The 22,578-nt window shown below is 42.5% G+C and overlaps 1 protein-coding gene across 1 annotated transcript in view; it reads left to right on the top strand.

The window, feature by feature from the left end:
- Positions 1–10,918, top strand: part of Eprs (glutamyl-prolyl-tRNA synthetase) — a 67,778-nt gene extending 56,860 nt beyond the window's left edge. Inside the window, exons 28-32 of the mRNA XM_028758984.1 lie at positions 892–1,065; positions 2,982–3,142; positions 7,044–7,122; positions 10,425–10,489; positions 10,572–10,918. Coding sequence (XP_028614817.1) covers positions 892–1,065; positions 2,982–3,142; positions 7,044–7,122; positions 10,425–10,489; positions 10,572–10,722 — 630 coding nt within the window. The 3' untranslated portion in view covers positions 10,723–10,918. The remainder of the gene's footprint in view (positions 1–891; positions 1,066–2,981; positions 3,143–7,043; positions 7,123–10,424; positions 10,490–10,571) is intronic.
- The last annotated feature ends 11,660 nt before the right edge of the window (positions 10,919–22,578 follow it).

The following is a 22,578-nucleotide window of genomic DNA, read 5'->3' on the forward strand; positions in this document are numbered from 1 at the left end:
TTAGGTGACCTCAGCAGTCATCACAGACAAACATAGGAACAGAAAACAGCTACCTAAAGAAGAGACACAGAAGGACGGGCATTACTTACTGCACACTGGGAGATGAAGAAGGGGCCTAGTAGGCCACAGACTCAGAAGAGTGAACCGGAGGAGGGTGATAAGGAAGAGGATGTGAATGGAGAGGAAATGGCTGTCTTGTACTGTGTGCTCAAGCAGTTGTGCTGCAAGTCCAACGTTCATATGCATCTAATGCTGACGTCACTATAACTCTACAGGTTTCTATACAGCTGATGAGAATCTTCGTAGAAAAAGTGCTTTTAGAACAATGTAAGGTGTAGCATTTCAAGAAGTACCATGTACAATTAGATTTTTTTAAGCCCTTTGGTGTTGGATATTATTTAATATTTAATGGCTTTTGTTGGCATAGTTTTGTTTTTAATATAGTGGCCCAGCAGCAAACTCTTTAGGAATTCCTGTCAGTAGCATGCTTTGGATGTATTTAGGATGCTGCATGCTGTGGGATTTTTTTGTTTTGTTTGTTCTGTTTAAAGATTTATTTATATAATTTAGTTTGTGTGCGTACATGCATGCCACACCACATGTGTGGTGAAGCACTCAAAGGTCAGAAGAGGAGTTGGACTCCCTGGAGTTACTTACAGATGGCTGTGAGCCACAATGTGGGTCTGGGGAACCAAACCAGTTACTGCAAGAGCAGTAAGTGTTCTTAACTACTGAGCCATCTCTCCAGTACATGTTTTCAATTGTAGTAAAATCCCATATATTTAAAAGATCTTGGGCAGATTTTCACTTAATTCATTATTGTAGGCTGTAGACAATTCGCTGTTGTAGGTGTCATTATGTGTTTGTGGTGTGTCTTCGGCTGGACTCTAGGTGGTAGTCATTCCCTGTGGAATCACAAATGCCCTGTCTGAAGAGGACAGAGAGGCACTGATGGCAAAATGCAATGAGTACAAAAGGCGGCTGCTTGGCGCTAACATCCGAGTCCGAGTCGATCTACGAGACAACTACTCCCCAGGCTGGAAGTTCAATCACTGGGAGCTCAAGGTACTCCAGAGTCCTGTGGGTAGGTCTGGATGTCCGCAGACTTGAGGGGTGTTTGTCGCCCTCCCTTACTTGTATTTATGTGCTCTTCACTTAAACTCAGTCTGAGTACAGTCCATACTGTCCATACTGTCCAGTGCGGACTTCTAGAGTCTGTGTTTGTGAAACTACTTTCTGTGGTAGTTCAGGGAGAAGAGCTTGGTGGGAGAACACTTAGTGCGTGCTTGGCCTGTCTTTGATACACAGCACTGTGCCTTGGCTCCCTAAACGTTTTGTGGAGACTGGTTCCTGTGAGTCGTTGGTTTATATATACTAAGTAAGCCTCATGTGGTAGGCAGGTTGTGATGCTTCTGTCTGGAATTCAGTCATTAGTGGAGGAGGTTTCTGTGAGAATGGAGTCCTCACCGGTTTCTAGTCCACCTGGGCACACATCCACTTATTGTTTTCAGCTCTGTGCAGACAAAGCCTGTCTAATTCTGGCTTCATGTCTGTGTTCTATTTTCATTACTGCACAGCTTCATTATCAGGTAATACATGCCCTTTGTTTCAGTTTATAAACTTTGGCATTTACCTTTATTTTTTATACCTATGATAGAGACTTTTAAGTCAGTCTGGAACTTGGGAGTCAAATATATACCAGCTTACATTATAGGAGTAGTGTAAGATCTTAAGAGTGGATGCTTGATTTGCTGGGGTTGGTCACAATTAACCATCTACATTGCAAAGCCACCAGTGTTTATCATCTAACATTAAAATAACTCCCAAGGTCACCCCGTGCTGGGGTTAGTGCCAGTGCTGAACCTGGTTTTTTGTGTGTCATACTTCTTCACATGTTCCCCTAACTTCAGGGAAGATAGCAGCAGCTACTTCTTTAAGCCAGTCTGTGTATGGGTACAAAATGTTAAAGAAGAAACTGTTGCTGTTAGCTTAATCAGAATGAATCTACTTCTGAATCCCCCCCTCCCACCCCCACTTCCTTTTTCTTCCCTTCTGTTCTGTGAGGGTCAAGTAGGCTTACTAGCATTCTCTTAAGTTTTCCTTTGGCTTTGACTTGAGTTCTGTTCAACTGTATACACACACACACACACACACACACACACACACACACACACCTGATTTGCAGTGTCAGAGTCCTGAAGTAGGTTTTTTTTTTTAAAGATCTATTTATTTATTTTATGTATATGAGTACACTGTTGATGTCTTCAGACACACCAGAAAAGGGCATCGGACCATGTTACAGACAACTGTGAGCCACCCTGTGGGTGCTGGGAATTGAACTCAGGACCTTTGGAAGAGCAGTCGGTGCTCTTAACTAATGAGCCATCTCTCTAGCCCCCTGAAGTAGTTTTAAAGGCTTTAAATTTAAATTTAATTTAAGGCCTACTGTTTTTCAGAGAGGGTTCCAGACCCTACAAGCTCTCCTTGGACCTGAAGGGCTTCAGTCCCATCAGAGATAGATCAAAATGCATATGACTTGAATATGCAAGAGTCTTAAACTGGCATGCAGCTACTTTTTAAGTTCCCTGATGGAAAAAACCTTAAACTTTATCCCAAAGTCAGCAGTCTGAGCTGTACTTAGTAACTCCTTTAGCTGTGAATCTCGGCCCATCCTTAACCTACAGTAACAAGAATTTGAGGTGAGGTCTGGCAAACAGTACTTTATCAAGCTCAGCAGGTGATTCTGATGCATTCTATAGTTGTAGCCAGAGTACAGGTTTACTAGGAATAGTCTGGGATGTACCAGTGACTAACCCCCTCAGTGTCTTGGCGTGCCTTTGGTTTCAAGATGTCTCTGTACTCTTCCATGTGCCATGTGCCTTTTGTGAGGAAATGGGATTCACAGTAGGTGAAGCCATGATATAGTCTGTGTGCAACTTGAGATACAGATGTGCAATTTAACTTCCTGTTTTGTTTTACAGGGAGTTCCAATCAGACTTGAGGTGGGGCCGCGTGACATGAAGAGCTGTCAATTTGTAGCGGTCAGACGAGATACTGGAGAGAAGCTGACAATTGCTGAAAAGGAGGCCGAGGCTAAACTGGAAAAGGTTTTGGAAGACATCCAGCTGAACCTTTTTACAAGGTAGTGCTGTTTGTTCACTGTGTCTCCTTTCCTCAGTTCTCACTGATGATGGAGACACAAACAGTGGGTCTGGGGATTATTGCAACTGAGAGCAGCCTTACCCTCCAGCCCCAGGGCCACTTAATGTCTTATTCCTTCTGTGCATGGGACTTGAGGCAGGCCTTCGCACATGCATGTTCCCTGAGAAGCTGTGCTGTCTGTTGAACCAGTGGTTATACTTCAAATCCAGGCTTTTGTAACATAAATGTGAGGGTTTAAGTCATGTGTTCCTAAGCACTGATACAGATTGGTGGAACCCAGGAAGCTTTAGTAAATAGCAGCACTTTCCCTGAGATATTACTTATAGTGGTCTACAGAGAAGCTAGCAACTGTAGTGTTAGAAGCTCCGCTGTAATGGTAGGGGAGCCGGCTCAGTGGTTAAGAGCTCAGTGGGTACTGTTCTTGCAGAGGACCTGAGTCTGGTTCCCAGCAGCCACAACAAGCAGCTCCAAGGGAATCCAGAGATGCTTCTGGATCTCTTGGGGACAGACAGACAGACAGACACCCCACAAAAATAAAATAATCTCAGCAGTTAAGAGCACTTACTTTGGACCTGGGTTCAGTTCCCAGATCCTGTGTCAGAGGCCTTACACTCCCTGTGACGCCAGTTCCAGGGAGTCTAATTTCCTCTCCAGCCTCTGTTGGAACCAGACACAGAGAGAGCACACACATACAATCAGGCATTCACAAATGCACATAAAGTAAAAATAAAAGAAAAAAAGCTCCTTGGGGGATATGAGTAGCCAAGGCTAACAACTACTCCTGATTGGTTTTGGGGAGAATGAGATAGTTGAGTCATTGGGCTGGCCTAACCTGTAAGAGAATTTTTCCTCCTCTGACTACCTGAAGCAACGAGAGGAAGGCAACTATCACTAGGCATAGAAGCTTGGTCTAAGGTTAGGGAAGGTGGCCCATGTTATATTTATTCTTTTCCTTGAATACTCGATGCCTAATACATAGTGGGTTTATTTATTGAGATAAGGTTTCACTATGTAGATCAGGCTAGCCTCAGATTCATAGAGATGTACCTGTTGTCTCTGTTGCCTAAGTGTTGAGATTAAAGGCATGCACTACCATACCTGGCCACATTTATTGGGTCTCAATAAATCTGACTAGGAGAGAATAAACTAATTTTAGCCTTACCTTTGGTGCTTGATTGTTTCTAGGCAGCTTTCCCTGAGCTCATTCATAAAAGTGTCTTGAACACTTACTTTAGAATTTTCTTGGTGTCTAGATAACATGATGTTTAAAGTTTCTCTGTACTGGGAATGGGAAGTGTTGTGAGTGAGGCATTGGAAAGCTGCCTGCCCTTGCTGTTCTCAGGTGCTTCTCTCTGTTCTCAGTCTCCTGGAACTTGAGGAACAGAGATTGCTGAACTTCATACCTAGAAATCCTGACTGTGTAGTTTTAAGATAAATTTCTGGTTGGCTGAGGTTTCTCTCCTGTGATTCGTGTTGTGCCTCAGGTTGGAAAATCAGCATCATTAGTGACAGAAAAGCAGTTTTCTCTTGTTTTTTTTTTTTGTTTTGTTTTGTTTTGTTTTTTTTTCTTCCCTTCCTCTGATTGGTCATCTGTAGTTATAGAATCTTAGGCATTATAGGTATGGAAGTACTTAGTAAATACTTGATAGAAGACTTTATCAGTAAAAGATGGTGTGTGTGTGTGTGTGTGTGTGTGTGTGTGTGTTCACGTGGGTGCATGTTGTTCACATGGAGGCCAGGGGTTAACCTCGGATGCCTTTCTTCAGGTGCCATCCACTTTATATTTCTTGGAGCCGAGGTCCCTCACTGGATTGGAGCCTACCAAGTACAAGACTAGCAAGTCTCAGGCATCATGGGATACAGCGTGTACCATATATGAGGCTGGTTTTGTTGTAGGTTCTATGAGCTGAGCCCAGGCCCTCATGCTTAGAAAGTGATTGAGCTATCTCTCCAGGCTCCAGAGGGGTAATTTTGTAAAAGCAAATTATTGTTGTGTATTTTGTTTTGTTGGAGATTGGATCTCCTGTCACCTAGATTGGCTTCAGACTTCCAGCTGGCCTTGGATTCTTGACTCTTCTGCCTCAGCCTCCCTAGTGCTCTATCACTCCTGGCTTAGCAGAAACTTCCAGCAACTTTTCATTCACTTTTTCTCAAATTTTCACCTAAGGTCCATATTAAATAGTTCATACTTAGTTTATTCTTAACAATGTTTTTTGTTTTGTTTCTATATTTTTTTCACTGATGTGCATGCTCATTATAAAAAAGTTGTGACATATGAGAGCAAAGTTTCTTGTGGAAGCCACATCCAGGTAGAACTACTAGGAATATTCAGAGTGGGTTTTTTTTTCCACTTTTCTATATGAATGTGGAAATATGACTCATTCTGTTTGTGTGAATTCAGATTGTAAATAGTCAGCATGCATATACTTCACATTTGGTTTCATTTTTTTATCTTGTACAATTTTCAGTATGCATTATAATACTTGCTTATAAATATAGGGCCTTTGAATAAGTCTCAACACTATATATGTAATATTATTACTAAGGAAAAGCTGAATCAGGATAACAACTCATTGTTAAACATAAGATAGCCATGCATACTGGTTCACGTTTGATTATTTATTGTACCAAGTATAAAGAAAGTAATACACTGAATAATTTTACTGAATTGAGGACATAGCAGTGTAGACTTATCACAAAGTTGTATTCTTGAGGTGTTCCCTCCTTTCACAGCACAGGCTCCTCCTGTGTAGCCTAGACTGCAAGAGATGAATCCTCCTGGTCGTTTGCTAGATTTAATGTTAAGGTTGTGGTGTTCCTTGCACTGTGATACATCCCAGCTTCCTCAGTATCAGCTGTGGTTAAAGAAGTTCTGTGTGAAGTAGACTAACCTGTTAAGAACCAACAAAAGACACAGACAGACCTATGAGCAGCTTGCCTGTTCTTACTTGAAACAGTGTGAGGTCGGCCTACAGGTTCAGTGCTGCACTGTTCAGGAACTTAATTCATCTCGTTGGTTCTGTTGTCACCTAGAACTTAATGACACGGACAGACCAGATCACAGCCATGTCAAGGCAGTGCTGGTGGGTGAGGGTGCAGGAACATGCATACTGCCTGCAAGCTTAGAGTGGGAAATGCTCATGACTTTTCCTACAAAAATGTGAGAGAAAGGGGAAATGAGGAAACAGGTTTGACTGACAGCTAGCAATTGCTAAGAGTTCACAAGTCCTTAGACCTGAGATTCAGAAAAGGACAGCTGTCTTTTTCCTTCATTACTACATGTGCGATTTTTAATGTAGATGAAAATAATCCCTGATACCTGAGGCTCTTCTGTGGAGCCAAGCGTGGTGATTCACATCCAGTAACACTAGCTGGAGCAAGATGACGATGTTCCAGGCCAACCGGGGCTACATTGTGAGACCTGAGGGGACAGGAGTGTTGGATGGTGCAAAAATATCCTTAATTTGTGTCTGAGTGTCTGTGCTTTTCTTTGTTGTGATATATTCATATCTTCATGTTGCTATATTTCTTCTACAGTGTTAACTATTTTTCCAGTATTGTAGAAGGGGAAAGTAGATGAGAAGGGCTTGAAAAATAACAGACTTCCACAGGTGGTATAGTGGGCATCAGGACTATTCAACAGGAATAACGAAAATAGCGCTTGCCTATTGTATATGGCAAGCTTCCCATACCTCTAGGCTCAAGTGGTACTGCAAAAAGGTGACTGGCTTCTCTGTGGCCACTGTTAGTAAGGAAGTTAATACTCACAGTGAGTTCTAATTTTCACTTACTATTTCATTAAAGCTTGTTTATTTTGGGATTTAAAAGAAACAGTCATATTTATAAGAAAAGTTAATGTATTTTCTGATTTATTTTGGTAGGGCTTCTGAAGACCTTAAAACTCACATGGTTGTGTCTAATACATTGGAGGACTTTCAGAAGGTACTAGATTCTGGAAAGGTAAGAGACTTCCAAAAAAGTTTCCTTGCTTTTGTTCGTTTTTTTAAGTTAGGGATTGACCCTCTAGGGTCTTACCTGTGTTGGCAATGCTGTACCACTGAGTACACTTCTACTACTTTTCAGTAAATCATATTTTAAAATTCTCTATTAACTTATACTTTGTGATAATCTCTTTTTAAGCCAGTCAATTAAAATGATTGTACATTATTCAGCTTCATATATTATTAGAGTGAATCACTTATGGACTTTAGTATTCTGGTATACGTGTTAAATATGCAGCCAGTCCTGTGTCTCCAGGTTACAGATGAGAAAACCATGGGCCAGAGTCTAAACAAATTAGCCCATAGAATTAGATGCCAGAAGTTAGACTTCTCTAACACAGTTTAATGTACTTCCTTCTCAGATTTTTAAAGATTCCTTGTTGAGAATAAAAGACGGAGGTTTTTTTTTTTTTAACAATGATAGCCTAGGATATATCTTGTTCCAGGTACAGAGGAAATGATCCCTCTCACTCTGCTGATCTGTAAAATAAATGTTAAATAGATGATCTCAGAAATCCTACCCGATCCTTACTTCTTCAGCATTAGGCTTTGGTTCACTGTTTTCCTGACCTTTTGCCTTTCTGGATTCTATAATGTTCCCTTGAGTCATGCTGCATGCTTGTAATAGAGGACTAGAGGCCACGTGGCCTTCTGCTCTTGGGTGGTTCTTTCCTGTGCAGTGTGTTTATGCATTGCTCTCTCTTTCCTTTATTGAGTTTTCTGTGAGCATTGAGGATTGGGTTTAAGGCTTTGACATGATAATGCTGGGCAGGCACTTTACTACTAAGCCATAGCTCCAGCCCATTCTTTTCATTTTGAGTAAAGGTCTCCTTAAATTGCCTAGGTTGACCCTTGAGCTCACTATAGCCCAGGCAGCCCTTGACTTACAATCTTCCTGCTTCTGTCTCCTGAGGAGCTTGGATGACAGGCTTATATTCTACCTGACTCCGCTAATAATGATAGAACCAGTCACTTTTGTAGAAGAGTTTATTAGAGAAATTGCATAGACAGTAATATAATACTGTATATGTATGTGGTGTGTGTGTGTATAAAACCAAGATTCATAAGGTACTAGTGGGTTGTATATTTTAGTCTAATATTAGATAAATTACTATGGGGGTTTCATATTTTAAAGTGGAGCAGGGGTATTTTAGTTTCATGTTGAAAGAATACACAGGACGGTAGATAGATTGTTATATTCAGCAGTCAGTGCCTTCTCCTCCCGTGCTCCATGAGGATTGTCTCAGGTGTGCTGACTGACCATCAAACAACCTTTGAAAGGATCTTAGGAAGTTAAAGTTAGGTAAAACGTTGCTTGCTTCCTCTCTGCTTGGTAAATGTTGGAGACGCTAGGCTGCTCACTGACTTGGAGGTGTGCTACTTTTCACTGTAGTTTACTTGCTGAGATTATGGCGCTGCGGTCTGAATCTCGAGCTTCAGGCATGCTAAGCAAGAGCCTTACTACTTGAGCTACTTGATATTTCACAGTAAAGAGACAGGCTAGGCTTGAGCTCACTGGTGAGCTAGGATGTCTTTTAACTTTGGATCCTCTTACCCCAGCCCCTAAGTAGCTAGAATTATCTCTCTGTGCTACCAGGCTTTGTTAGAATAACAGTTTGTTTCATTTGCTAAAATCATTATTATTTTGTACATTACACAGTATTATAAATGTACTTTCTTATACATTTTGTTTACAAACATTAAAGGTCAGCAGCTCTCATACAGGGAAGTGACTGTTACTTCGGCTTAGGTCTTGCGTCTTTTGTCTCCATTTTCATGGCATAAAAGAATTTTTATATTAAATTTATATATTTACTCTATCTGCTCTCTGCCCTTTCTATCTGTTCCCAAGCCTCAGGACACACCTAGAAATGTATTACTTCTGTAGTCTTAGAGGCAGTTGATCAGAATAGCAGTTGATACATTTCAGAAATTAGACTAGCACAGTCACTGAGTGAGCATAAGAGATTAGATCCTAGATTCATGGGAAGGCTTTGCAGAGGAACTTTTTGTTGTTTTTGAGACACTGCTGTATGATCAGGACTTAGAACTCTTCCTTGCAGGGGAGCTCTTCATTTTCAGAATGTAAAGCTCTGAGAGTTGATGAAATAAATGTTGGTGAGCAGCACGCCTGCCTCTGCTTTACCAGCCTGCCCTTCTCTGTCACGTCTGTTGTGTGAGTGTGTGCGCGCACAGAGAGGGCAAAGGACAACCTGGCAGCGGTGCATCCTCTCCTCCCACTGTGTTGATCCCTGGGATTGAACCTACGGTGTCTGGCTTGGTGGCAGACACTCTCCCCTCCCAGCCAGGTCTCCAGCCCTCTGCTCTTTCCTGCGTTCCCTTATCTAGCTGACTTCCCGGCATTAGCATTAGCAGTGACCTCTAGAAACTACATGATTGCTATTGCACACTGTTTCCGTTAGCATATGAAAAAATAACTGGCCTGTCAAACGTCATTTTATTGAAAGAAAATTCAGGCTAGGTATTTTCTCCCTCCTTCCCTTCTTCTCACCCTCCGTTTTGGGGCCTACTGTGGACTGAGCAATGTCTGTGTGCATGCTAGGTAAACACTCTACCACTGAACTCATATCCTGTTCCTTTGTGTTTAACTTTGATTTTATTTAGAGATAGGCACGCTTGTACTTGCTTTGTACAGACCTTGTCAGACTTTGAACTTGTGATCCTTAGGCCTCAGCCTTATAAGTAACTGGGATTATAGGACAACCCATTTTCAAATAGGAAGTGAATTTCAGAATTCACATAAAATACCAAGTGTTGATTCTGCCCATTATTAACCAATCCAAGGAAAATTGAAAGGTTGATTTTCCTTATAAAAAATGATTTTTGTCTTTTATAAGCCTTTGTACTTTAAAAGTTATTCACTTACTTCTAACATGTTAGAAGCATGTGGGATCAAGTGCTGGGAGCCTGACTGTTAGCTATTGCTGTTACATCATCCCCTTTCCTCCTCCTGACAGCCAGACCTGTGGAGGAGCTACAGCTCCCCGTGTCACAGCCAGTTATCTTTAGCATGCTGCAAACATGACCTGTGTCTAGTTTTATGAGTGTAGATTTTGGATGGTGTAAAATACCATTCTTTGTTCTTTTGTATACTTCTGAGCCAGGTTCCCAGTGTGTTTGCAGAGGTACCTTGGCCCCCAAAACCCTGGGCTGCCCAGCCCTTTTGCTTGAAAGGTGAAAAGAAAACTCAGGTACTTCCCAGGAGCTATAACGGCAGAATGCGTTTCCTTTTCTTATTAGATTGCACAGATTCCATTCTGTGGGGAAATTGACTGTGAGGACTGGATCAAAAAGACGACTGCCAGGTAAGTGTAACCCTGATTCCCTCCACCAAGAAGGGCGAAGTGCACAGCAGGAGTGAACTCACTTCTGTCTCTTTAATTCCAGGGATCAGGATTTGGAACCTGGCGCTCCATCCATGGGAGCCAAAAGCCTTTGCATTCCTTTCAGCCCTCTGTGTGAGCTGCAGCTGGGAACCATGTGTGTCTGTGGCAAGAATCCTGCCAAGTTCTACACGTTGTTTGGTCGGAGTTACTGATGAATGAAACAGAAGCCTCACCCGTCCTTTTTTAAAACCAATGATACTAAGATCTTCTCAGATGCAGTTTTTCTTTTTCATTTTTTAAAACTTCTAAAAAGGTCACAAGATATACAGCTATTCTTATGCCTAAATTAACAGTGGAAAATACTTTTCTGTAAACAGCCAGGGTAATAAAAACCATGAACTAATTGTATTTTATGTACTCGGTTCATCTTGCAATAGCAGAATTATACATATAAGGATGGTCTTCAGAAGCCTACTAAGTGCAGCTCTGTGATTCTCAAGAAACAAACCATCCTCACCTCAGAAAGAGTGCTGTCCTCTTCATGCTTCCGTTTGCACGTTCCCATCTGCCTCACGTACCATGTCTCACTGAGGTCACAACGGACCAGCCTGTAAGCCCAGCGTGCACATCTGAGTCTGTGTCAGTATGCCACACTGATGCTAACTAAGGACCTCTGTGCCTGATGATACCCCACCCCCAACCTTTTACTTAGTTATGTCTTTCATTGGCTCCCTCATGATGTCTTGTCAGCTCTTCCCACAATATCAGACAGCATTAATAGGCTAATAAGTCCCATTTTTATTAGCAGCTCGGAGCTCTCCTGTGATTTGTGTTTCATCAACATTTTGGGTCAGTATGTCCCCCAAATATTTCACCCCACCATCCCTAGCCCATTTCCTCCTGTTTGGAAGATTAATACTGATAAAATATACTCCCATCACTAACCCAGAATTTGAGCTATCCCAGGCAGCCTCCTCCTGCAGCACAGTGCTTGCAATCCAGATTGTAGGCTGGCAAAGTCGGTTGCTGTTGCTTTGATTGCCTTTCAGTCTTAGACCCTCATAGGTGTGTGAACACCAAGCCAGGCCCCATGGTTTCAAGGGTGTTTTGTTTTTTCCCAGTATACAGCCTTAGATAGTTTTTCTTCCTTCTGAAATCACTTTATAGTTCTCACCATTTACAGGTCAAAGTGCAAACACTTTAGCCTAATCTGGCTCACTACCTGTTCATGTTCTTTAGTGCAACAAAGACCTCTACATTTCTCCTGCAAACTGTGTTTCCTGTCTGCCTGTTTGCCTGCAAATGTATGTTGTACCTCATTTGGAACCTACTTAGTAAACTCTTTTTTTTTTTTTAAACATTTATTTACTTGGTGGATGAATATGTGCTTTCCATGGCACATGTGAAGTCAGAGGATAATTTGATGGAGTCAGTTATCTCTGCAGTGTGGATTGTGGGGATTGAGCCCAGCTCACCGGGCTTTGTAGCACTTGCCTGCCTGGGTAGCCAGGCTGGTCCTCCTGTCCCATCCTCTGACAGCTTGGTAAATACCTTGTTTCAGGACTCCCTTTTCAGATCAGAACAGAAAAGCCTTTTAAAAACATGAGAATTCTTTGCCATGCTTTGAAGAGTATGATTTCAGTATTAATAGAGGAGGGAAGAAATGCAGTGTAAAGGCAGGTTGTACTTCCTGTAGCAACAGGAAGTGTCCCAGGAAGCTTCGGATTAAATGCATCACACTGCCTGAGCAGGCAGCCTAGAAAGTAAAGTGCTTGTAGGGGAAGTTTCAGACCTTAGTCTCAGTCCCTGCTGGCATTCCTGTAATCCCAGCTTTGAAGGCAGAGACAGGAAGATCCTGGAATTTACTGGCTCGCCAGTCTAGCCAGTTAGTGAGCTCTGGTGTCAGTATGACCCTGTCAGCCTCTAAATCAGTGGGTACTAATGAAAGATACCCGGTGTTGAGCTCTGACCTCCACACTCACTGGAATCATGCTGATCTGAACCACATATTTGTGCTCTGAATCAGTTTCTTACTGGCTATGGCAGTTCTAAATGTTTTGTCTTACTCTCCATCCTCAGACCAGTGTAAACTGGTTTTTGGAAAATGGAGAAAAGTCAAATACCTACTTCAGGTTCCTCTACTTGTACAGTGAGATTGTTAGAACAATGCCTAGCACATTGTACATAGTTGGTTCAGATTTCACGGGGCCAACTGGAAGTTGTGGCTAGTATGTGGCTTTAGTCATAGTGAAGTTTGTCTTCTAAAAAGTCTGTATGTTGGTTTGGAGAAAACTAGTAGAAACTAAAGAAATGAAATTGTTTATTTTGATTTGTTTTTCTAATTCATGGCAAAATCATAAAACATAGATCACATATGTTATAGTTTATATTGTGACCTGAGTCATCTGGGAGGGGAGTGGGCCTCTGGAGCTGTTTTTATTTTTATTTTTTGAAGTTTCTGATGAGTAAGTAGAACAAACATTGAAGAGCCTGGAGTTTGGTGCCCCCCCCCCCCCCCAAAAGTCATTATTTAAAGGAACTCTAGTTGCAATAAAATAGAGATCATTCACTAAAATTACATCTCTGATGAAACTGGGGGTCAGCTAAAATATCAATACTTTTTCAAACTTCTTATCTCAAAGAGTTAAGATTTGATCTGCCAGGTGTGATCCGCATCTGAGCTCCTAGCACTTGACGGGCTAAGGAAGGAAGATCATGAGCTTGAAGTCAGCTTGGGCTGCATAGTGGATTTGTATAGTGACCTCCTCATGAAATGACCAAAGTGAGAAGTGTGGGTGCTTCTTAAGAGGATGCAGGAACTATTCACTTTAAGTCGACAGCCAAAAGCCGCACACAGTCATCTTTGGGGATCTATGGAGGATGTGGTCCTAGGACCTTAGCACAGAAGTCCACCGATGCTCGGGTCCCTTATAAATAAATGGTAGAGTATTCCTGTGTAGTCTGAACTCCTGGCATACACTTTAAAATGATCTTCAGATCATCTATAACAGCCAGTGCTATGCAGATAGTTGCTACATTAAGTTTCCATGTAAGTACAAATGGAATTTCCAATTTTTGTTTTGTTTCAATGTTTTTGTTGAGACAAGGTTTCTCTTTGTAGCCCTGGTTGTCTTGGAACTATCTCTGTAGACCAGGCTGGCCCCAAACTCACAGAGATCCACCTGCCTCTGCCTCCTGAGTTCTGGGATTAAAGGTGTGTGCCACCAGCACCCAGCTTTCAGTTGTTTTCAATCTGAAGTCAGTTGTATCTTCAGATATGGAACCCATGAATTTAGAAGCAGGCTACATGAGTTAAGAGTCACAAAAGTGTTTACTTCCTCAGTGCTCACTGCTGCAAAAGACAACCAGGCAGGTAGATATGCCTCTATCCAAGTTCACTAGGGCACCTGTGTATACACCTTAGCAATCTATAGTCCTTCATGAAAGAACTTTCAAATGATTTCTTTGTGCTAGTAGATCACGTACACGAAGGCTTTGTAGGATTTGGACAGTAAGAGCAATTCATTGGGCTGCTAGTTACACAGCTCCGAGTCTGGAATTGAGTGCAGAATGTTTCATAAAACAACGGAAGAGAAGGTGTTTTGGTCAGCTGTGAAAAAATTCACCCCTATTGTAGTGTCATCTGTCATGTAGCCATGATACTCAGTGTAGTAGGTTCAAGAATGACTAGGGAGACAAATGCTGCTACCCTTTCTTTTTCTGATAGCCTTTGCTTGTAGCAGGGCTGCAAAGAGAAACCCTGTCTCAACAAAAACATCGAAATAAAACAAAAATTGGAAATTCCATTTGTACTTACATGGAAACTTAATGTAGCAACTATTTGCATAGCACTGGATGTTATGCTGTCTAGAAGATGATCACCAGAATCCACTTGGTAGCAGGAATGAACAGACTCCAAGTAGTCCTCTGACCTCCACACTAGCCCAGTGACACATGCATGCTAACCTCCGTCCAATAAATGTAATTAAAACAAAATTTTTAAATTCAGAATTGCTATATAGTGGGTTGCTATTCCAAGCAATATAGGCCACATGACAACTACTAAGCTTTAAAAGCTGTAAGTGCCTATGGGATAAGGTGTTTTTTAAGTAGAATCCAAATTTGTTCCATCAGTTAAGTCATTATCTGACTTTCTTCCTAAAACATTGCCACTAGCTCCTCCAGTTTGAAGGTCTGAACCCTTCCTGACCATTGAGGATGATTTTCTTGCCTTTCTTATGAAGACTGGAAGTGGGGTAGCTTACTTGGGGTTGAATGAAAAAAAAAAAAGGAAGGAAAGAAAGATGACTGTTCTTAGGTATGGAGGAGAAGGTTAATTGTAGATACGTGGGAGAGCATAGCCAGAGGCAGGCACATCAGGGAGAGTCCAGAGTGGACATGACCAGACTGAGCTGGACCATGTGTGGAAGGGAGAGAGGGGAGCCAGGTGCAGCAGCCAGGAGACCCAAGGGTACAAAAAAGATCAGGTAACAAAAATGGTTGGATTATATAGTGAAGAGCAGCCCAGCCCCCTAAACTGGAGAGTTCGTGGGTTAGTGGCAGGATATGCCAGCCAGGAGGACCCCTTCACAAGTAGGGACTGAGGGATGCAGGGAGAACCTGGCAGTCAGGTCCACTTCTATGTGTTAAGTAGGCACCTCTACCATTTGTCCCCAATTAGAGGTCAGTGGGCAAAACAATGAGAATGGCCATTTGCTTAGTATAGCTTTCGATTGGCAACCCAAGAACGTTCCATCTCACACAGATTGCATTCACAACTACATACCTAAGAGACAAGACGTGGCCATTGATGCCAAATGACTTGCTTTATCAGAGCCATTACTGCACACTGCCGGAAGCTGGAAGGGCTCTGCCTATGGGTCAGCTCCTACAGGACAGGAAGACATAATAAAGCCCTGTAATTAAACATCCAAACAAACAATTCCCAAGTCTACACCTGAAGCCAGTGACTTCCATTTCCACAAACCCATGCTCACGTGATATGTCTTGCTTAATTGCCCTTTAAACTGCTTTATGACTTTATAGCAGCCTATAAAAGGTGATTTTCAAATATGACAGGTGCTGAAAAACTGAAGGGGAGAGTTGTCCGGGAGTTGTAATCTCTTAAGTCTGCCAGGAGTTTTTGCCTTCCTGAGAAAGAGGAGCTGCCGCAGCTATGGGGCGATACACGGGCCGAAGCTTCCGTCTGATCCTCATGTGCGTGGTCAGCGTGGTCCTCTTTGTGCTGGAGCTAGTGATCTCACACATAGGCAACTCCCTCTCCCTGGCCTCTGATGCCTTCGCTGTCCTCTCCCACTTGTTGTCCATGATCATCGGACTGTTTGGTGTCCGGGCCAGCAATATCAGGCAGCACAAGAAGAGCACATACGGCTTTCTCCGGGCAGATGTCCTAGGGGCATTTGGCAACTCTGTGTTTGCTGTGGCCCTGATGTTCAGCATCCTGGTAGAAGCCATCAAAAGGTACATCAGTCCCCAGAAGACAGAGGAGCCCCTGCTGGTTCTCAGTGCTGGAGTCGTCGGGCTATTTTTCAATGTTCTTAACTATGTCATCTTCTTAGAATGCTGTTACTGCTCAGGGCCCAGGCCCCAGACAGACACCGAAGCAGGTAAATACCTCCCTCCAGGTGGCAGTGGCAAATTTGTTGAGTCTGGCAGGTGCTCTTTCCATGTGAGGGGCCTCCAAAGGCGCTATTAGCAGAGGATCTGTTCTTTATGTGCGCTTCTCGTTCCTGTGACTTTACAGTAGGACTGCTTTCAGTCTCAAGTTCCTTGTGAATAAAAGCATGTTTAGACAAGTGGAGAGGGACTACAGAGCAACTGAAAAGTCTCCCTATGTGACTCACATTGGTTTATCCAGCTGTGACATGGCTAGGTTTGAATGTAATGTTACTATATTAATGTCTCCATAAAACATGTTTTAAAAATGCTGGGTTGCCAAGCCACTCAGAGAAACCAATGTATCAGACAGCTAGCAGGAGTATGTAAGGAGGATACTACAGAAGATGAGAAAAATAGGATGATGTGGAAAATCCCATTTGTGGATAGAAACATTCGCGTGTGGTTATGAGCATTTGTTCTTGGAAAATACTTATAAATCTTGAGAAACAAGTTAGCTGGGTTACCCATTAGGAGATCAAACAAAATCTCGGAAGAGAATAAGTGCTCCTTTAGTAAGCGGAACCATGTTTTTATTCCCATGAGAGGGTGTGTATGTGTGTAGACATATATGTGTGAGAGAGAGACTTTTAGAGAAATGTCTAGAGGTTCTTTTAATTCTATATTGTGAGTGGAGCATATCAGCAGAGTCCGACCATGGCCATAGCACAGGGCAGTGGTAAGGGTCTTCACCACCCGTTTCCCCACCTGCCATATGGAAATAGTAGGTTCCACATAAAATGTTACTCGTTTTAGCGCTGGGCAGAAACTTGATAAAGGTTATTTTTATTTTTTAATCAGAATACAGACTCTAGTATCAGTTGCTCTTTAAGAGACTTCTTTAATGCTGGCCGGCTTCCTTCTCATTGAGAGGGATGTTATCTGATAGTTTGGGGGCCTCTCCATGTAACTTTGCATTCTTTATTGCAGTTCTACTGTCTCTGCTAACTAGAGCTGCCGAGTCCTCCAGCTATCTCTGCTGGCAGAGGACCTGTTTGAAAGCACCTGTGTTGTTGCTAACTGTAGAGGTGAACACACAATCTTGATCTGTATTCAGCTTAATGTTTAAAATTAGTCGGGGCCCATCTCTTTTAAAAGAGAGTTATCAGTTAACTCGAGACCTTATGTCTTAGCTATATTAAATATCAAATGGAAGCCTCCGCTCAAGGGTCTGATATGTACATGTAATTGTCATGTAACTGTAAAGCTTGAAGAAGCTAGTGTTGGCAGGTAAGTGCCACCATCTTACTTAACCTTGCACTTATGTGTTCAGGTGTTCCTTGAAATTCTAAGGTTGCTTTTATTCTGAAATACAATATAGCAGAAGCTCTCAGGAGACTCAGACACACATGAAAACACACTGATGCAGTTCTGCTTTACAAACCAAATTGTTTTTAGTTAACTCTTAGGTCTCGATTGGGAAATGGTCTGTTTCAGTGTGTTATGTCTGACTTAAGGTACTAGTCAGAGGCTTAACATGGTACTTCACCTGGAGTTTCTGTGGCCTTAGTTCCCTGGTGTCTTGCCTTTTGACCATATTCTATGCTAAAACATAAACACAGTGCTGGTTTAAGAGCCATAGACATTGTGATCATTCTTAGCTTTTGGTGTTACTTAATCTTATATTAGAAATTTCAGTGTTTGAACCTTTCAGTTTGCTTTAGGGGTAGCTACTGGGTTTATCACCACTGACATACCAAGATTTACATTTATCAGTGTTCTGAAGCCACATTTTGATGCCCTTATTACCAAATAAATATTTACTTATTTATTTGGTAATAAGAATAAATATTTATATAAGTTAAAATTTATAAACTGACATTAGCCCATTATCAGTTGGCTCATATTTTAAGGAGAGCTATGATTAATTCTTCCATATTAACATAAAGAGTTATAAATTATAGGGGAAAACATCTTTCATTTATGTTTTATATAGGACTTTGCTATATATAGGTTGGCCTTGAACTTGTGATCCTCCTCCTTAAGTCTGGATTTTCAGATGTATGGTAACATATCAACCCAGCTTCTGTACTTTAGATGTGCTTGTGAACTAAAAAAAATAAGACAGAATCCAGGAATCCATCACTTTTGTGGAATCTGAAGCCAGTGAGAGTTTTTACTTCACAAGCCTTTTGTTTCTGTGACTGTTTTGACCAGCCTAGTGTAGACACTGATGTCAGATATACTTGATGTTTGAGATAACAGAAAAGGAAAAAAACAAGAGAGCCAGTACCTTTAAGTTAAATCACATGTTATCAGGTAATCTGTTAGCATCGCACACATCCCTGGATTTGAGGAGCAAGTTGTGCTGGACAGTCAGCTGTGCACAGGCAGCAATCTTTTTAACCTAGGAGAAAACATTTTTTTTTTAAAAGAATAATATCTGGAAGCACATGACTGCAAACACAGCAGCAGAGATGCTGAGGCAGGAGGATAATAAGTTTGGAGACAGCCTAGGTTACATAAGTTTCAGGACACCCTAGACTACATGGGGCACCTAAGCAGCCAGTCTGATCTGTCTTAGAAAGGTTGAAGAATGGAGTATAATCGTGGTACTAGGAGGTAAGCCGCACAAAATTACTTCAGCTCAAAATAAAGGCCCACGCATACCAGTGTCACATGTTCAGTCCCAGTCAAGGGCATAGAGAGCTTCAGCAGGCACACCTTCCAGCAGAAAACTCAGGGCTGAGAACTGTGAGGCTGAGTATCCCACACATTCAAGAGGCTGAGGTGGCAATATTATTTCTGCAAAGCCTGCACCACAGTGGGAGACCCAGGGACAGTGATGAATAAGTTCATAATTAAAATTTAGTTCTTTAAAAAGGCAACTTGCAAACCAAGTAGTGACACGCAGCTATACTCCCAGTATGAGTAGAAGAAAGAAGAAAGGGAGGTGGGGAAGGAAGAGAGGAGACGGATGGTGGAGAAGGAGGGAGAAACGAGGAAAGGGGGAAGCCAGGGAGGGGGCTAGCTGGTGACGCTGGGTCCCCTTGGGTCTGTTTCCACCTCCTTACCCTTTGCTCTGATCCCTAATCACCCTCACCCATAAAACCATCAACATTTTGGATTTTAAGATTATTTTCTTCATCTCTCCCTTAGGTTTGTATTTTCACTCTGCCTTTCATTTTAGCTGAAAATCCCAGCTCCATCCGCCCACCCCTAACCGTACTGTTCTATGTCAGCACTGGCCCCATGTCATTCCTTCTTGGTCCAAGGCTTCCCAAGCCTCTATCTCCTTTCTTCTCCCTCTCTCCCTCCGGTCTGTCCTCCCTTCACCTCTTCCTTCCCTGTTTAAGGGACCTGAACCTCTCAGCTGTTCTGCTTCTGCCTACTCACAGGCTGGCATACAGGTATATAACTCACATTGTAAATTACTTATGCATACAATAATTTATATAAGTTATATATAATGTGTAATGTGGTTACATTACAGGCGGTCTTGGCAGGAGGTTTGAACGCTGTTTTGTACAACTTGTAGAAGAATCCCATGATAGTGGAGTGCGCAGTGGAAGCGAACAGGATTCCTTTCTTGAGAGGGAGGTCAGGCTTTGGGTTTAGGAGAGGCAAGGGAGAACTTGCTGCTTTCCCCTTGGAGGTGAATACTATGGAGTAAGTTACATGTAAGAACCTGCACAAGCTACATGTGGTGGCTCACCCTGTACCCCCAGCACTTGGAAAGCTGAGGCAGGAGGATCATGATTTCAAGGCCACCCTGAGCTATGTTGTAAACATAAAAGCTGAAACAAAATGAAAGGGAGACGGAAAAAGTGCGTACTAGTAGAACCTGGTACTTCAAACTGGAAAGGGGCTGACTCGTGGGCAGCCACGCTGGGCGTTCATGGCCATTCTAGGGAACATGAGGTGTAAGGTCCCAGAGGCAGTCACTCTTGCTTGGCTACCTATATTCACAAGTTTGGAGAAGCAGCAGGTGTCAGCACATAGCTCCCTCCTCCTCTCACCCCAGATGCTGGTGAGAGTTCTAGCATCTCTTTCTTTATGTTTGTAACACTTGGCTAAGCTCTCCTTCTCTTCTGCCCACTAAAGGGTTCTGGAGCAGTACCAGGAGTGACTAGGAAAGACTTAGGGAAGACTTGGAACTTGCTGCCTTTTCAAATGTGAATCAGGCTCAGCAGAAGGAAACAAGAACCCAACTCCACATTCTTGGACAATTTATCCCAGTGTGTGGGGTATTCCCTGACTGTTACCTGAGCTACATGTTAATGAAGAATAAGTGTTTGTTGACAGCATGAGTGTGTACTGACAGCTCAGTTACACACAGCTGGAGAAATCTGTGCTTCTCAAAATAATTAACTAGAGAGGACAGAGCCTATTTTCATTTTTCATGCAAGGTCCAAAGAAAAAGCTGAGACAAAGGAAAGTAACTGTGACATGCAAAGCCATTTGTGATGGTCACAGTGGAACACTGGGAAATGCAGGTGAGTGTACGGTGAATCGAATCCTAGGTCCAAGCTGACTGTCCACCTGAGAGTTTCTTATGTCTCTATTCTGTCATGTATCAGGTGGGAAGTCCCCATCTCACAGATGCTGTGAAGACAAAACTGTATTACAGAGGCACAGTGCTCAGTAAAGGGGGCTACAGATTATACTAGATAGAATGGTTTGTTAGAAAGTGTCTTACCTACTGACCCATCCTACTGGGTATGTGTATGTGTGAGTGTGTGTATGTGTGTGTGTGTGTGTTTGAGTGTGCGTATGTATGAAAGAGAGTGTATGAGTGTGTGTGAGTGTGTACACACACACACACACACACACACACACACACACACACACATATCTTGGTAGTCAATGCTGTATCAATCCACTGGGAATCCCTCGGAACCTTCGAAAGTGACTTTCCTCTTTCAGGATACTCTTAAGACCCATTGAACTTGCTCAGACCTCAGTGGCTGCTGTCCTCTGCATAAGCACCAGCTGGGCATTCATTCCTGAGCCTCTCAGCTAATTTTCATGATGTATTAAACCACTTGTACTTGACGCAGTTGCTGGAGGCGAGGGCTCACATCTGCTGTTCTCCATTTCTTCTCTGGTGTTTTAAATTTTTGCTTTCCTTGAATGCTTTCAGAGTTTTATTCTTGAGTTTTCTGCTGTATATTTGAGGACAACTTGGTATTCGGTCCTGCCAGTCGTCTCTGTAGGTGTCACTATGCACCTGTCTAAATTACTGTGAGCTCCCAAAGCGTGAGTGAAGCTAAAAGCATCTTTAGTTTATCTTTTCCCTCCCCAGGCTCTATTCTTTGTCTCCTTCCCCTTCCCTTCCTCCCTTCCTTTTTTCTTCTCTTCTTCCTCCCTTCCTCCCTCTCTATTTCTATTTTCCATTGCCCAGATAGAATACTTACTAATATTTTATCTTCAAATTCAGTGATTCCTCACTCTAAATTCTTTTCTTCTGTTGAGCTCATCCACTGAGCTGTTATTTGTTCTTTATTGTTGTTTTCGTTTTGTTTCTATTTGCTTTTGTTTGTTTGTTTGTAATTGCATGCTCACATGTTTGTGTGTGTGGTGGCCAGTGGTCAGCCTCCAGTGCTGTACCCCAGACTCTCTTCATCTTGTGTGTTTGAGACAGAGTCACTCACTGGCCTAGAGTTCACCAAATAGTCTAGGCTGGCCAGAGAGCCCACGGATCCTCCTGTCCCTGTCTCCTCAACTTTGGGATTCCAAGTGTTCCAGCACATCTGCCTGTTTACATGGAATCTGCAGATGAAACCCCAGCTCTCATGGTAGTTAGGAAAGTCTCCTCGGCCCTCCGCTTCTTTTTATACCTTCTGTTTTTCGCCAAAGGTTTTTTTTTTCCTTTTATTTCAATGTGCCAACACATTGCTATATGATCGACAACTTTAAACATCATTCCTTACCAGATAATTCTAGCACTTCTGCTGCCTCAGACTGGGCGTCTTTTATACTCAAGTCGCAATTTTCCCAGTGTTTAGTGGGAAGAAAGATTTTTCTGGTGGATCCTGGACATTGAGGAGATTCTGGCTGTCTTCCCTAACAGGCTGCTGACTGAAATGCTTGCTGCTTGCTACCAGATGGTGGCAGAAGTCCAAGGTTGTCCATGGGCTTCTGTGAGTTGTTGTTGTTGTTGGTGGTGGGGGTCCAGCCCCCTCATTAGGACCTCAACACTGACACCTGGCTGGAAGTCGCTTCAATCTTAACCATTTAATATTTAATCTTCTTTCTTTTTTAAAAATTTATTTTGAGATCAAGCCTAAGGCTTCACATATGCAAGATATTTTCTTTCTAATCAGCACACACTTTATACCTGGCTTTTGGTCGTCTCAGCTCCCATGATTCTTGCACATCTGATTGTGTTGTTCACCGAGTTTGCGGTTTCTCTCTAAATGGCTTGCTTTCTGACTTTCTGTTTTTGAGGC

Source organism: Grammomys surdaster, unplaced genomic scaffold, assembly GCF_004785775.1.
Source record: "Grammomys surdaster isolate TR1022 unplaced genomic scaffold, NIH_TR_1.0 130, whole genome shotgun sequence".
In the NCBI taxonomy this organism is placed as follows: Eukaryota; Metazoa; Chordata; class Mammalia; order Rodentia; family Muridae; genus Grammomys; species Grammomys surdaster.